General features: G+C 38.2%; 1 protein-coding gene across 1 annotated transcript in view; it reads right to left on the bottom strand.

The window, feature by feature from the left end:
• COL19A1 (collagen, type XIX, alpha 1) overlaps positions 1 to 16,069 on the bottom strand; it is a 288,872-nt gene that overhangs the window by 64,516 nt on the left and 208,287 nt on the right. The window contains exons 16-17 of the mRNA XM_004674041.1: positions 11,400 to 11,453; positions 2,695 to 2,739 (exon numbers count right to left, since the gene is read on the bottom strand). Of these exons, the coding sequence (XP_004674098.1) occupies positions 2,695 to 2,739; positions 11,400 to 11,453 (99 nt within the window). The remainder of the gene's footprint in view (positions 1 to 2,694; positions 2,740 to 11,399; positions 11,454 to 16,069) is intronic.

The following is a 16,069-nucleotide window of genomic DNA, read 5'->3' as shown; positions in this document are numbered from 1 at the left end:
TTTGGTGATGGGAAACCCGTGGGGATTACAATTGAGATGAAAAAAAAATGTGCAAAATGATGTAAAAATAAACTTTTTAATAATAAAAAAAAAGAGATGTAGTATGCAACAATAATAAGTCATTTATGTGCTTAAATTGTACTTTTAGTTAAATCTTTTATTTTACAACATAAACTGATTCCCTTTTCTGTCAAAATTATGGTGGGATATGCAAAGAAGAGCAAGGTCATGTGTTAAGGGGGTAACAAGTAACTATGAATATCAAAAAGAGATAAAGAAGATCTTGTTAAAGGAAAGAAAGTTTGGGTGGATGAATGGAAAAAGCAAACCTTTCATGAGGGCTTAATGTGTGTCAAACATTGTGTTCTGGTCATTTCATTTGATTCAAATCTGCCCTCAATTCTCTTTGTAGCTACCAATATGTACAATGACGCTTAGAGAAATAGAGTGGTATCCCCAAGGAGACATAAGTGTTGATGGCACAATTAACGTTTGACCCCAAAGTCCATGATCTTTCTACTACTCAGTGGTATTAGAGTCATCTGAAGTATTTTTTTTTTAAAGATTTATTTATTTACTCATACAGAACTGGGGTACAAGCCAGAGATGCAGTGGGTGAGAGGATTCACCAGAGACAGAGTGGGGAGCAGAACAGGCAGATCAATGAAGTACACTGCTGAGGGGAGCAGCGGACGGGTCAGGAGAGGTCTGCCGCACCATGTGGATTTCCTCCAGGGCAGGCAGGGATCGAACTCATGCGGAAATGGCTTAAGCTTCTTAGTGCAGTGCTTTAACCCGTTGTGCCACCAGGGAGGGCCCTCAACTGAAGTATTTTAAACAACAGTGATACAGATCCATCCTAGATTAATCAGAGACTTCAAATCAGTCTCTAGGGATGGAGCCCAAGCACTGGTATTTCCCAAAAGCTCTCCAGATATGACTCCAGTATGCAGTCAGTGTTCAGACCACTGGGGTTCATCACAGGTACAAGCAAGATCTGTGGAAACAGCTTGAAGGAGCTCTATATTCCCACTGTGGTGACCCGTGAACACTATAATTTTAAAAACTAATGTATTTATCAGAACAGATATTAAAGAGATGTACATGGGCAGAGGTGATGTCACTTTTCCAGCAACTGCTATGCCTACATTGGTTAGTTTATTTTATGCATTATTTATTGGCAGTCTTTCTCCTTTTAAGAATTGCAATTCTTAAAATAATTTTGTATGTACATTTATATCAACTACTGTCTCCAGCTCCAGTCCCCTGTAGACTCTTTGAGGTCATTTATTTAGATAGGAAGATGGAACAGTTATGTCACAGGCTTTTTCTATTTCCACTTAAGATTCTGAAGCAATTAAAAAAGATTTTAGCAACAGAAAGGTCTTCAGAGTTTGAAATACACCTGTTTTTCAGAATCAAATTTCTCATCACTGAAGTCTTAAGAATTCCTAAGTAACATGTGTTTCCTAATGAACATAGCAAAACAGAAGCCAGCTGTTTTGTTTCAAGAAATGAATCATCATTTAAATACTTTGTAAGTGTCACAACACTCTTCTTTGCTCAGCTGTCCTATGTGACAAGCTTTGTGGTTTTTCTTTATTTCCCCTTTAGCCTGCAGGCATCCAGTAGTAATGGCTTAAAATGTAATGTGTTCATGATGGTGGTGCAGGAATTCTGTAAGCTATTCAGTTACAAGAACTAGTGCTAATGTACCAGACACATAAATGGCTTGCTACTTCTGTATAATCAATTTTTTGGATTTTTTTTAAGCATGTCAAGATTTTATTTATTTATTGTAGAACATTTCATTTTCAATGGTCAATCTATAAGAAGTTTCTTGTATTTTCTGGTGATAGATTGGGTATACTGATTTATAAGGCATAGTTGTTAGATTTTCTTGGATTCATGCTGAAATACTCTGCTCTCAATCAAGAGAATTTTTCCTCGGTGAATGAGTGACGGTAGCACTCACAGGCCACATTCTCTCACACTATTTTCAAACTTACTCATCTCTGTCTATAGATTTAAGGTGCATTGTTTTATTTTCCTGACAATGGCACAATTCACACTGAATCCCAGGTCATCACAATTTCAGACTCAAATTGAAGTGAAACATCTTTTTGAGTGGGTAAGTTAATCTTCATCTTCACAGTTAATATAATTAACCCTGTGAATGATGAAAATGAGAATGCAATGGAAATCCATCAGCATTTTAATTCTAAAACTGTTGTGAAATAGTTATTGGATTAAATCACTATAATCCCCACCCAAAAAATGTCCCCATCACAGCTTGTGTTTGAGCTCTTACATAAGACACACAAAAATTGAACCAGAACCTGAGGCATTTTGCCAAAGGGGTCTTCAGATTGTTTTCACCACCTACAGATTCATGAAACATCTAATTATAAACTGAAGCTTGTGCTCTAATTTCATTTACCTTGTCACAGCTATTTTCCCTTGATTTGCTACGTGTAGCCAGCCGCTACTTAGCAGTCTTCACTGAGGCTGCTTCTGTCACATGTTCCAACCCTAGGCCTGGGTTGGGGGGGTGGGGGTTGTGCCCACTACAAGTCAGCGGCCACGCCAGGGCCAGAGGGTCAGAACCCCATGCTTGGAGGGGCTACCCCAATAAGTAAATGCATGAAATGGCTTAAAACCCCTAACATTTCATTCATTTGAAAATCTGATTACCTTTGCTCCTTTTAGGCCACCAGCTCCATGGTCACCAATATTTCCCTAGGTAAACATAAGACAAAACAGAAGTTTATTGATTTGATGTATTCAGTCCCTACGTAAAAATTAGTCAGATAGTTTGCTTTCCTAGTTTTTTTTTTTTTAATGTATTTACACATACAGAACTGGGGTGTAGGTCAGAGGTACGGGGGTGGTGAGAGGATTCACCAGAGACAGAGTGGGGAGCAGAACAGACCAACTGATTAAGTACATTGTTGAGAGGAGCAGCAGGCGGGTCAGGAGAGGTCTGCCATGCCCTGTGGGTCACCTCCGGGGCAGGGATCAGACTCATCCTGAAGTGACTTTAGCTTCTTAGTGCTATGCTTTTACCCACTGCACCACCAGGGAGAGCCCGTTTTTTTCTTTTTTTGTTTGCTTTTAAATGGATACCATTTTAATCACATCTGCTCCTCTCACTTTCTGTTAAATATTCCTGAAAAACTCCTACTTTGGAAACTCTCTTCTCTTGAACTTCTCCCCAGCAGATGACTCTGGAGGAAGATCACACCTCCAGGGGCTACCTATTACTTTCAGATTCACCTAGGAATCTCATTTGGTCCCTCTTTACTGTCTGTCGGCTCTTCCCATTATCAAATCTGCTCTATTGTTTTCAGAACACAAATTTGGATTCCACTTTCTCTAAGATGATCAAAAAAAAAAACAAGTTCTCAGATACTTATTACTAAAATGTCTACCATCAAATCTGCCATGTCATACTTGTAGTCAGTGACTGTCTTCTGGTGTCTTTTTTCTTCCATCAGTCCTCTGATTCCAAGCCTTTGGCTTAGCAAATTTTTCTTATTATCTACTGCCAGTAGGTGGATCTGGCCAATCTGTTAAATAAAACGTAGGTAAAGTGGTACAATTCTCCTTTTCATGGACATTGTTCCTAAAGGTTAATGTTTTTGATGTCTACTGACCATGAAGGCCTTAAGGTTGTCCTCAGTTTGAATAAACTTCAGGTGAGTTTATTTGGACTCCAGATACTAGACCTCCCTTTTTTAGAATTATTACTTTCAAAAACCTGTAAATTCATTCTCGGCTCCTATGAAAAATAACTCTCTTAAAAGCTTCTTCCCAGCTTCACAACCCAGAAGAGTTTTTCTGAAGGATGGGAGCCCTTCCTTGGAATGCAACTATCAAGGAGGATGGGTCCTCTTTCCCATTCTCTGGAAGTAGAAGCCTAATTTTAGTGGGTGCCTTCCTCCAACTGGTAAAACTTCCTCCTACTCCAAAGATATGAGACAGTATACTTTTCCCTTGCATAAAGTCAATTAACATAAAGTCTCTGTTCTCTCTCTCACATAGCACAGAAAAACTCTCTAGCTCTTCATTTCAGCAGATTTGAGCTCAGGCTGAGGTCTGGCTTCTTTTTCCTATTGCAATAACCATGATAGAACTCTTCCTTGACTGGTTAGCTTTGTCAGGCAATTTTTGGTCTCAAATTACCGAGGCATCTCCCGCTTACTCCAAAGCTCACAGTGAGCAGACTCTGGCCCTCACACTCCACTGATAGGACACTCCAGTGATATTTTCAGTGTGCCATCTAATGAATTTCCATTAAGTGACCTCCTGACTAAACTTGTCATTCTTAAATTGTATGACACCACACTTTCCTGGTTTCTCCTATCTCTCTGACCTCTCATCCTCCTCCTTCACCTAACTGGTACAGGAAGGAGTCTCTCAGGACTCTGTCCAGATTCTTTTCTCTTGTAATCAACATTTCTGCAGACTCTATTATCTGCCCCGTGGCTTATGTATCATCTACACAAGACAGACAAATTTATAAATCTAGCATTCATTTTCTATCCGAGTTTTGACCCATAGATCTGTCTACTTGATACATTTACTTGTGATTCATACACAACAAGTTCAAAAACTGAACTTAAAAAATATAACCCACACACATATATGGGAGAGAAAGAGGAGAAAATTGTATCACACTGTTAACATTTGTTAGTCCAAAAGTGGGAGAGTGATAATTTCTTCCTAATGTATGTCTTCCTAATGTATATCTAAAATGAGTAATAATTTCATTTTATAATAAAAAAGATCAAGGAAAGAAAGAAAAGCGAAATTCATTCTCTCCCTCCCATAGAACTCTTCCTCCTCCAACCTGAGTTCTTGAATTTCTTTCCTGTCTATGCCCCAGTACAAAAATCTCTGTTCTTCCTGGTAAGTGCCCTTATTCTGGGCAAGCCACACTTTGTTTTCCAGGACCCGGCAGAAGCTCTCCAGCATTGTGAGGACCTTTATAATCTACTCCTGCTCTACATACACACCATCCTCTGTGCAAGGTCCAAGAGATATCTCTAAATATATTCTAATTTCCTTCCTTCTAATGTTTAGCAGAGCCATCCAAATATTCATAGCCAGATCATTTTCCCCCATCTAGCATCGTCTTAGCCACAGCTCTCCCTCAGAATTTCCAGGGATAATGACTCAAGATCTTTCACCTTCTCGATCACCACTACATCCTCACCTCTTGCTTCGCTAGTAATTAATCATCTCTTAGGTCTCCGCTACTGTGAATGTCATACACAAAAACCTTTTGTGGGTCTCCCAGACAGGTTTCTCTCTAATATTTGATCATTGGAAGCTGTATGTTTCCTTCATAATACTTAGACATTTTTATTTTTGTGTTTAAAAAGTTCTGTGCTTAAAATGTAAGCTTCATGAAGACCTGAGCTTGACTGCCTGCCTGATGTGCAGTACCCAACATATACAAGCACTCAGTAGATGCTTATTGAATAAATAAGCCAATGATTATAATTTATGCTTTTTTTTTAAATTAAAAATACATGTGTCAGTAGGGAAAAAAAGCATGTAAAGGTTTAACAAGAATACCCATTCAGAACATTATTGCTGTGGTCTGACATTTTAAATGTGCCTTTTAAGTTAATCATGCTACTCCAATTAAAAATAATGGTTTTCATTATTGGTCTTGTGACAGATGGTCTATCATTTTTCTTATTTAGCTTTGATTTGAGATGGTTAGTAGGTTGGAAATAAAACCTGTATTCTCAAAATCCTGAGCTATGAATGATTACAAAGACATATTTGTAAAACAAACTATGAAATGTCAAGATATAGGCACACATACACCAAGAACCAGCATTTTTAAAATGGTAGGTTCCTTAGATGCAACTTGCATAGAAACATAAATTTTGGGCATTTCCTGAAATCTCAAGTCATTTGGGCTTGAAACCAATTAGTTTGTACAACCCCTCAGCATCTATCCTTGGTCAGGCCGGGAGCTCTTAGGGAAGCTGGAACATGCTTTCTGTCTAAGATATGAGTTACCCAGAAATGGTAGTTAGAGTGGGAACTGTATGTTCTTAGGTTGCAGAGCACAACAGCACCCAAGGGCATCTGATGGAGCACAGTCCAATATAACACCTTGATATCCAATCGTTTCCCCATCTTATCCTCCAACAATCTAAAATGTAGGATTGGCCTCCCCAAGAATATTCAGATAGGGCTTTTTCTAAGATATCCAAAATGGTTTTTCCCAAAACACATCACTATAATAAAAAGGTCAACAATGCACTGTGAACACTGTAGAAAATATTACTAAACCTTAAAGAATGAAGACTACCCAGATTTAGGCTCATCCCCAGAAATAACCTTTTTATCAGAGAAAGCTATGGTAAGGGAGGGAAAGCATCTAGAACACCTGGTATAAGAAGTCATCCTGTCCTCATCATGGGACTCCCCTTCTTGTCTCCTTAACATTCCACGATCTCCTCCCATATCTTAACTCCAGACATAAACACTTGATCTGTCTCATTTACTTTAGGATTTATGGCCATGTAAATTTTCCATACATAAGTAATTAAATTTGGTATTTAATCAATCTAATGTTATTTATTTATTTCACTTGTTTTATTTGAGAACTGGGAATGTTCCTCTGAACCATGATAAGGACATCAGCGACACTGCAGTTAGGATGAAAAAAAAAAATCTCTGCAGCACCAGTTCATATTATTCTATACATATGCTCTATTCTAAAATGTTGATTTTCTGATGGCTTTGACACCCAGAAAAACAACAGGGTCATTTACTGCTTAGCAGAGCACCATATATTTGCTTCATTAAGTAGCTAGGCCAGGAAATACATCTTACCAAGGACCCTTGGTGACTTTCAGAACTGTTTCCACTTTTGGGTTAAAAATATTCAAGGCAGATTCAAACTTGTTCAGTAGATATATTCCTTGACATGTGCGATTACCCTCTCTGCATTTTCCAAGCTAATTGCAACAACTACTGGGCTCTACAGAAATCATAAGAGACATGCATCTTGTGTTTTTGGAATCTGTGGCTGCCTCAGATACTATTCCAATTTTACTAGGTTTTTTGAACCTCGATGTCATGTAATTTGAAGGGTTCTTGTAAATCTTTTGAATAAATATCATAGACAGTTTTGAATGTGTTTGTTTAAACATTGCTGTGGTGAAGTGTGAGGGTAGAGGTTTGTGTGGGAAATGCTAATCTACCTGCCCATTTAAAATATTCTGAGATGTCAGAGTAAGTCCACTGTTCTCTTGTGGGGAATTGTGATTGGAACTTTGGGTCTTCTAGTCAGGAGTAGCTTGAAGCTATTTACATAGGTCCTTCTCTGGAAAAAAAGGAGTGTACTTACTAATGTGTTGTTTGAACCACAGGAGATGGCCATTCCTCTGTACTCCAAAGACTCAAATATCAGTCATTTCCTAGATTCAGTTTAGTAAAAAAGACTAAGGACAAGAGCTAGCTTCCAGTAGCTGGGATCATTAAAAATCTACCCAGTTTGGGGGACTTGCTGTAAAATCCTAAACATGAGGGGAAACAAAATTTTAAAAAATCAAACCAGGTTGTCTGTTATGGGTTGAATTGTGTCTCTCCCTCCACAAATTCATGTTGAAGTCCTAATTCTTGAGATGATGTCATATTGGATTAGGGTGGATGCTTAATTTAGCATGTATGTGCCCTTATGAAATTTGGACAGAGATATGCACACAGGAATAATATCTTGTGCTTCTGAGAGATAAGTTGCTACAACGTAAGCAGCAAAAACTGGCAGGGAGGCTGGAGAAAGTGGGACCCAACACCTCATCTTGGAGCCAAGAGGCAACAAATGTGTGATGTGTTTGTGGCCCTCCATTCTAGCAATGCTATGAAGTTAAAGTACAGAGTGCTTACTTGAAAATAAGACCTAAAGGTGACTCTAAGTGTACCCTCTCAGTTATTTGCAGGACAAATATTTCACAAACACCTAATGTTGTGGGCCACAGAGAAAAAGAGAGGAACCAAATGATGCCCAGGGTTTTCTGTCAAGACAGTATTAAAAAATCCATTTGCCTCTGCTTAAATCCATGCTGTTCCTCAAAGATACTGGGGCTTGGGTCACAGAGAGTAGAAGATAAAAAGTTAGGACTTTATATCTGAAATTTTTGGGCCCAGAAAGGTTGTTCTTGTTTCCCCAAGGAAGCCTTTGCTTTCTGTGCCATAGCTAGGCTTAACGTATTGCTTGGAAAGGCCTTAAATATTTGATTTTGGAGAGAGTTTTTCTGTTCTTTCTAGTCTGTGGATATTAAAATGATGTTATGATTTGATACTTGAAAGGAAAAACAGATTATTTTGCTAGCAAATTGGTTTTTTTGGATCAACAATTTGGAGAAGTGAACACTAGAATTGGTTGCTGGGAGGCACAGCATCAATCTCCAACAGCTGAGACTGATTCTCTGCAAATTGCACTGAGTGTGGTGATGTAAGATAACACAACTATGCATTTTCAATGTGGTTCTTTAAAAACAATATCAAATGTAAAATCTGCCAGAACATGGTTTCACAGATAACACTTTCCCTCCCCATCTAGAGTGTTGTAAGGGACTCTGGGTCTGATGGCTTTAGCAGTTGACAGACCCTATCAAATTTTTATTAAAATCCCCAGAGCTGAAGACAATGAAGAGCTGTTTGCTGGATCATGAGCAGATTTTCCTTAAGGGGAAGAAAATGCTCAGCATTGTTGCTTCTTTGCAAACAATCTTGCAGTATGGGAGCAGCTGTTTTGCAAATTGTTTTTGTGATGGAGAGGGAAATGGTCTACCTTTGATTCTTTGCAACCTCAAGTAGGTGTACAAAATACATATAAATACACATATATTTTTCTCTGATCTGACTCCTTTGTCTCTATTCCTTCCTGCCCTCCTTCCCTCTAAACCCTATTCCTTTTTGACTTGTGTTATGAGGGAAGGGGGTTTCTAATAACTGAGCTTCTCTCTCTGGATGAATAAGGAAAATTGTAGGGGGAAAAAAAAATCAATGTTCGTACAGGGGTCAAAAGGGCAATTCTTTGAAAATTGCTGGAGCAAGAGCATGAACCATGGGTTCTTTTATTTTAGAACAACAGGGAGGGACAGTGTATGCACAGCCCGTACTGGTCTTCCCTTTGGGAAGCAGAGGCTATTTGACTGCAGGAGCTACAGTGAGCCAACACACTGAGGTCCAGGACTAGAGTGCAGACAGGACATAAATCAATGCCAATTTAACCTTGGAATGTCACATTTTATATTTCAATACATTGTCCATTATTTAATCTCCAGGAAATTTCACTGGAAAAACCCTCTCCCTCATCCCCTATTCATTTGCTACAGCCAGGCCATCAGACAAGCAATGAGTTGCAAAATGAAACCATTGCAATATCCAAAAACAGATGAGGATAGGATGTGGGCAAGGGCCACGTGAAACATATTTTGCTCATCATGGCACATTTGTTTCTTTTGTGATGCTCAGGGTAAGGAGGAGGTGGTCACAATCTAGAAACACTGGTCAGTGTAGGTACTGGGAGCTGGGCTCTCCTCCTCCATCCATGTGTGAAGACCTCAAGGTGGCAGCTCTAACTACTCTTAGGATGAAACAGTAAAGTGTTTGGGGAGTAACATTCATAAATTTCACATGGGTCTAAAGGCTGCTGATACTAAGTGGTTAAAAAGCATCAGTTTGAGACAAAAGCTAAGCTCTCTCCCACTTACCAGGCATGCTCCAGCTCTAAAGTTCCATTTTGAACATATGTGAGCTAAATATCAGTGAGCTTCAGTCCTGTAATGGCAGTTATGAAAGTTGGACTTCCTGTAGGTGAATTCATAGCTAAGTTCAAGGTACGGGCTTGCTTTTAGCAAGCCTTACCACTATTTTGAAACAATCTTAAAGTTCACAAATTTACATTGTCAACTTTAAAGTCAAAATATGTACTCTCTATATATCTTCATTTAAGGGAAAACTGACTATATAAAAGTAGTGTTGAGAGACCTGTAAAGTTTTGCAAGGGATAGCAAATATTTTAAGTAGCTGAGTAGCAACTTGGTAAATTTTATACCAAGGGTGATGATATAGTTGTTTTTTGTGACTTTCTAGCTGACACTGACATTAGCGCCAACTCATTCTTATTATTTTGAAGTATTTATGATAAATCCAATTTTGTAACAGTAGATGTCATCACAGAAATGTACTGTTTTAATTGATTAATTCTAGATATGCTTTGCTTTCTCTTTTCTTTTTCATTTGTGCCACGACCTAATATTTTGAAAAAGCTAAAATAGATCTACTTTAAAAAGTTTCAATAAAGAATTAAAATATGCCCTAAACATTCTTCTTAATATCATTCTCCCTGGAAAATCTAAGTATATGAGAAACTTTAAGACAGGAGTACTTAGGAAGTGTAAGAAACTTCTCATGCTTTTTACTTTAAATTTATGAACCAGAAATTTTCTGTCTTTCATTAATAAACTCTTTTCTGAGCACATGCTCTCTACTCTGTTGACATATGGTTTTGCTCTGAGTTTTCTAAACAGAGAAACAACAGTAGTCAGAGGCATTTATAGGAAGGGGCAACAAGAACACAGAGCAAGGACATAAAGGGGACTATTTCCAAATTTGTTTCTAGGGAGTGTGAAACCAGTCACCAGTGGGGCATTAATGATAAGCTATCACATATATGAAAGAGCCCAGTCAGTGGACAGAATGCCTCACACAAAGCAATCAGACCCCCAATGTGTGCTATTGAGTGATGGGCCCCTCTTGGTCATGCAGGTCTGTGAGTCTTCCTTGGTTGCCACCATTCACTTTTTGATATAGTGTGTTTCCTTACAGAATAGGGAGCAAAATTATCTTACTTTCTCACAGAGACATGATTACTTCCAGTTAGTAATCCATTCCTTCTAATTGTAAACAGACCTACAGGAAGTTAAAAGTGGCTACTCCCTACGGGAGGGGAAATTTCAGCTTTGATCTCATGTATGTAAACCTGGCTCTGAGATTTTTGTGCAGCACCCATTGGGTTTGATAAGAAATCTACCACCTATTTTGTTTCTCAGAACTTCAAGGAACCCTCAGAGTAAATAGATCAATGATATCATTCAAAATAAAACCAGTCTTTTGCTTTAGTTTTTTGCAAAGTTTTGCAAATGTTGGAACAATACTTTTTTAAATCTATAAACACACCATTATAGTTTTATGCTAAACAAATGCCTTTACTTTAAAACAATTTCAATATAAAAATGTGCAAAGTATATGTGATCATGTTTCAATCTCTGAGAGGTCTGGAATTGATGTTAATTGTTTTTCAAAAATACCATCACATGAAACCTCTGTACATATATGACATGTAGAGAAGGAAGCCATACCTTGTTATAATATCCATTTAGAGTCTGCTGTACTCCTTGTGTTCCTGGAGGTCCCTGGATTGAAACAAATCAATGATATATATGTAAATATTAACTGAAACAACAAATATTTAAATAAGGTTTCTAAGAACTCTTGAAATATTACAATTAAAAAAATGAAGAGTCTGTTTAGTAGAATATTCTAGAGGCATTAATTTATCAATCAGAAAGCTATTTCTAAAATCTTGTATGAACCCAAAGAGAAGTCCTAAATGGGAACCTGTAACATTTTAACAGAAGGTCAGTATGCTTTTTATTAAAAGGAATTGTGTCCATAAAACTTTTCCAGGGAAAAGACTGTAACTTCAGTTTATTTCTGACATTGTCCACAGGACTTTGATTAATGTATTACAGAAATGTGTACCCCCCCAAGTAGATATTTTCTAAGTTTAGAAAATAAGGGAAAGTGTATATTTTTTTTCCTTTTTTTTTTTAATTAGTTGGGTGAAAACTGGCTGTGTGTGGACTTTTAGGCCAGGAAAAGATGTCTGCTCAGCAATAAGACATTAAATATGTGTAGTTTTCAGTTACCTGGAAATATTCACTAAATACAACGCTGAGGTTTGGGTAGAGAGGAAAGCAGTAATTTGTCATTGAAACTTCCAGGGAGAGAGGAAGGAAAGAGTTTTCTGAGTTTTTCAAAGATTACATTTTGAGGAGAGGGCCATATGAAAACACAAGTCTTAGCATTATTTTAAATCAAATAGGTCAAGCCAAGATAGATTTAGTTTCTCAGAAAAAAAAATTGCATATTTCATCTAGACCTTGAAAGCGAGGATGGAAAATATTATAGACGGAAAGTTCTTACATTTTATCTCAGAAGATAAGACACCGAATGAGACTGAGCAAAGCAAATATCACTATAACACAGAGATTATTTTTGAAAAGAGGGAATGAAAGTTTTGGAAAGTGAAGAAAAATTTTAAGGTGCAATTGTTAGCCGCACTCATTGATGGAGATAATACCTGAAGTATACTGAAAAAATTAATGTTTGTTAACATTTATGACCAGTATTTCTTATGAACAGTTTGTCACTGGAGATCTTTTTTAATATAAAAGCTTTGCATTGTGGCACTAAAAGTAGAGGGCACAAAGATGTGGTGATGGATGCCTGGAAACAGACTGGAATAACTCTTGAGAAAATAATAGGTCTCACGAGTAATGGAGCCTCTATGATTGGAAAGACAAACGATGCTGTTACCTTCCTGAAATAAAAACAGAGCTAATATCAGAAAAGAATTCTCATGACATTATATATTTTTCATGTTCTTTCCCATCAGCAAGTCTTGTGTAGAGTATTCTAGGTCAGTTAGGTGGCAATGTGAGGAAAGCAATCATTGAGCTGAGGGTTGTTGCACAAAGTTCCTAGCCAAGAAGATGCAAGTTAAGAATTCACTTGAAACTCAGGAGAAGTGAAATTCTGTTAACACAGACTTTCTGAAAATAGATAGCGAGGCAAGGGGAAATTTTAAACACTAGACCTAGTAGCATCAACAGGAAGCTTACAGGTATATGCACAGTAGGCAATTGGTGAATGGTGAAGATGCATTGTTAATAAGTCCAATTAGATCAAAGGGTAGTGATGTGTTGGAAAAGTTTATCTTCATACACATTCATCCTAGCTAAAAGTGATAGTCTTACTAATTAGCACTCCCAAATACAGCAGAATTATTAATAACACAGTCTCTTAAATAGAGCAGAAGAATCAATCAAATGATCACAGCAAACATTTATATATTGCTTATTGTATGTCAGGTATTATACCAAGGTTTTTAACTTAACTCCCTTCAAAGACACCTTGTGATATGTCACATTATTATTTTCAGTTAAAAAAAAAAATGAAGGTCAGAAACTGTTACTGGCCCAGTGTCATATCATTCATTAGAGCCTGGGCAAATGGCAAATATAGCAACCTGGACCTAAACTCAGGTCTCATCTACTCTGTTCCATTTCTAAACTTAAAAACAGACTCTCAGTCTAAAGTGAGTTTTGCAGTCCATTTTTTATCACCCTGACTGTGCCCTCGAGAATGCCACGTGATCACTCTTCCACTACTTAGCACACTAAAAATGAATAAATATATATCACCGAAACTTTTAATTAGCACTTCTATGAACCAGCACTACTCCTGGTGCAGGAGTTAAGGAAAACAGCACTTTGCCTTTGGATGTAGTCTTTATTCATAGCTGAGAGATGCTCCTCTATGCTTTCTCATGCACCTATATTCACATATTCACATATGATAGGGACATATATTTCTTCTCATGACACAACTGTACTTAAAAAGCAGCCTAACTTTGAAGAAGATGGAGAGTAGATGGTACAGAGACATAAGAAGCAGGAACCTTCAAGGGACTCTGGAATGCAGTGAGGAGAATGAAGCAGGTGAGCATGGAGTGTGGTAGGGGTTGCCTGGCACACAGAGGTAGCAGCGTGGCAAAGAATAGTAAGCACGACATGATGATGATAAGCTCTTAAGGACAGGGTGACAGTTGGGTCTGATCTTTCACAGATCACCTACAGGGTGTAGCTATATTCTACAAGCAGAGGACATGTTTGTCATCCAGAGCTCTTGTCCTGCACTGAGCATTTACTGGGGGTAGGGTGGTATTGCCCAGGGCAAGAGCAAGGCACAGAGAACAGAGCTACTGGTCAACAGAAGAGTTTTAACATTAGTCAGAAAGTCAGAAACTCACAAGATGAATAAACCAATATAAGTTATTTCTACTCTTCTTTGTGTTCTGTTCTTGCCATAAAATGCTGTATCCATCAAGCAGTGCTCCAAGTGGGACCAATTTGGAAATTTTAGGCTGTACTATTTAATCTGCCGATGAGCATTTATGGTGACCTTTTATTTCCTGTTCTTTTAGTTATAGGATACTTTGGATACTGGTGGATTTCAAGTTTAATGTAACAGAGACTTACAGTTTACAATCTACTCTGCAGGCAGTACTCTACACAAACTCTCCCAGAGGGCTGCAGAAACTCTGTAGAGACTGAAAGAAGATGCCAGTGTAGAGTGCCTGAGGGAATCTACCTCTACATTGACTGCAGCCAGTACAGCAGTGACTCATTGGGTTATTCTCAAACCATCAGAAGGAAACAACCTCAATCATCATGGTGCTAGTGACCACAGAGGAGCACTGTGCATACAAGTGCCAGAGCAACTCTCTCTTTACTGTTAGACAATCTATGCCCTGGGATCTTGGAATTGGTGGCTGCCTTACCGCTACATCCCCAAGAGGTGTGCTATTTGTCTATTTTCTATGCTGGTACAAAGCACAGCTGGAGAAGATTCAAGGATTCCTTTGTTTCTACATTTTGCAAGAGCTGTCAGTCTTGTAGACTATCAATCACCTCTGGGGAAGGAGACGTTAATGACATGGTAAGTGACGGATCTCGGATATCACATGGTGTTAGTAGATGTTCCAAGGCACTTGAGAGGTCACTTTTTCTATGGTTCACATTTATTAGGACTAGCCGAGTAGATTCTTAGATGACCTAAACAAAGTGGAGAAGAATGGTCAACTATGGAGGGGACATCCGCTGTGGCTAATGCTTTCAGGAACTCAAAGAGGAAAAATAGTTGATTTACGGAAAGGATAAATGGCCCCAAATTTTGCTCATGATTGCGGCCCACACTCCTATAGCTAGGTAGGCTATATAGTATCTATCTTTTACGCTGTTCTGCTGCACTGTATTTCTCGGGATGGGAGACATAGAACATCTGCATTAATGTGATGAGTACACAATTGCAGAGAAGCTTCAAAATCTCATGAACTCCAGGGAGTCACACCTGTTCAGAAGCCAACTGTACACAGTAGGTAATTTGTGAATTCTATAAACCTGGGTAGAGATTCTAATGTTATTTTCTAATAAGAACTATACCTGGTGTGAAAAAGTGAATTAATGTACAATAAATTTGAGTGCTATATACTTTCTTAAAAGAGGTGGGAACAGAAATATAATATCTGCCACTAAGTGTCATCAGATACACAGTGTACAATGAGGAGTGTTTGCATTAGGTTTCAGCTTTGGCTCCAGATTTTTAAAACTTAAAATATGGGAAGAATTCTCTCAAAAGCACACTTTCTCAGTCTTGGACTTAGCTGACTCTCCCTCCAGCTAGCGCATGTAGTACACTAAGCTCATAGAACTGTATTTTTGCCCTGTGTTTTTGTTCCTTGGTCTTCGCTATAAGCTTTCTGAGCAAATCAGCATTAAGGCCTTTTGATCCTGCTTTAGCACATCCCAGATATTCTGAATCAAGAGCTCCATGGCACCTCTGTCAACTATTTTGCTCCTTCTCTGGTCTTTTCTCCTGAGTGATTTTCCTTTCTTCCTTTTCTCTAAAAACATCCTCTAGTGCTTTGTAATGGCTGACTAAGCCTCCTTGAGTCATCTGGGTGCCACTTATCTCTATACACCATGACTCTTCAATCCCTTATTAGGAGCTCCTTTCAGGTTTCACAAATACATATTTTCAGGTTACACATAACTGCCTTCTAGCCCTGTGGGTTTCCAATTAACTTCAGTAACATGCTTTGCAATACCAAAAACCTCTGTGAAGAAAGCTGTACTAATCAACTCTCTTCAAAGCATGCTAAAAAATTGCTCTACTATAAGAACAG

The sequence above is a fragment of the Condylura cristata genome, unplaced genomic scaffold (assembly GCF_000260355.1).
Source record: "Condylura cristata isolate star-nosed mole 26May11 unplaced genomic scaffold, ConCri1.0 scaffold00001, whole genome shotgun sequence".
Lineage (NCBI taxonomy): Eukaryota > Metazoa > Chordata > Mammalia > Eulipotyphla > Talpidae > Condylura > Condylura cristata.
Note: the sequence above shows the minus strand (reverse complement) of the source record. Positions and strands in the feature narration are given on the sequence as shown.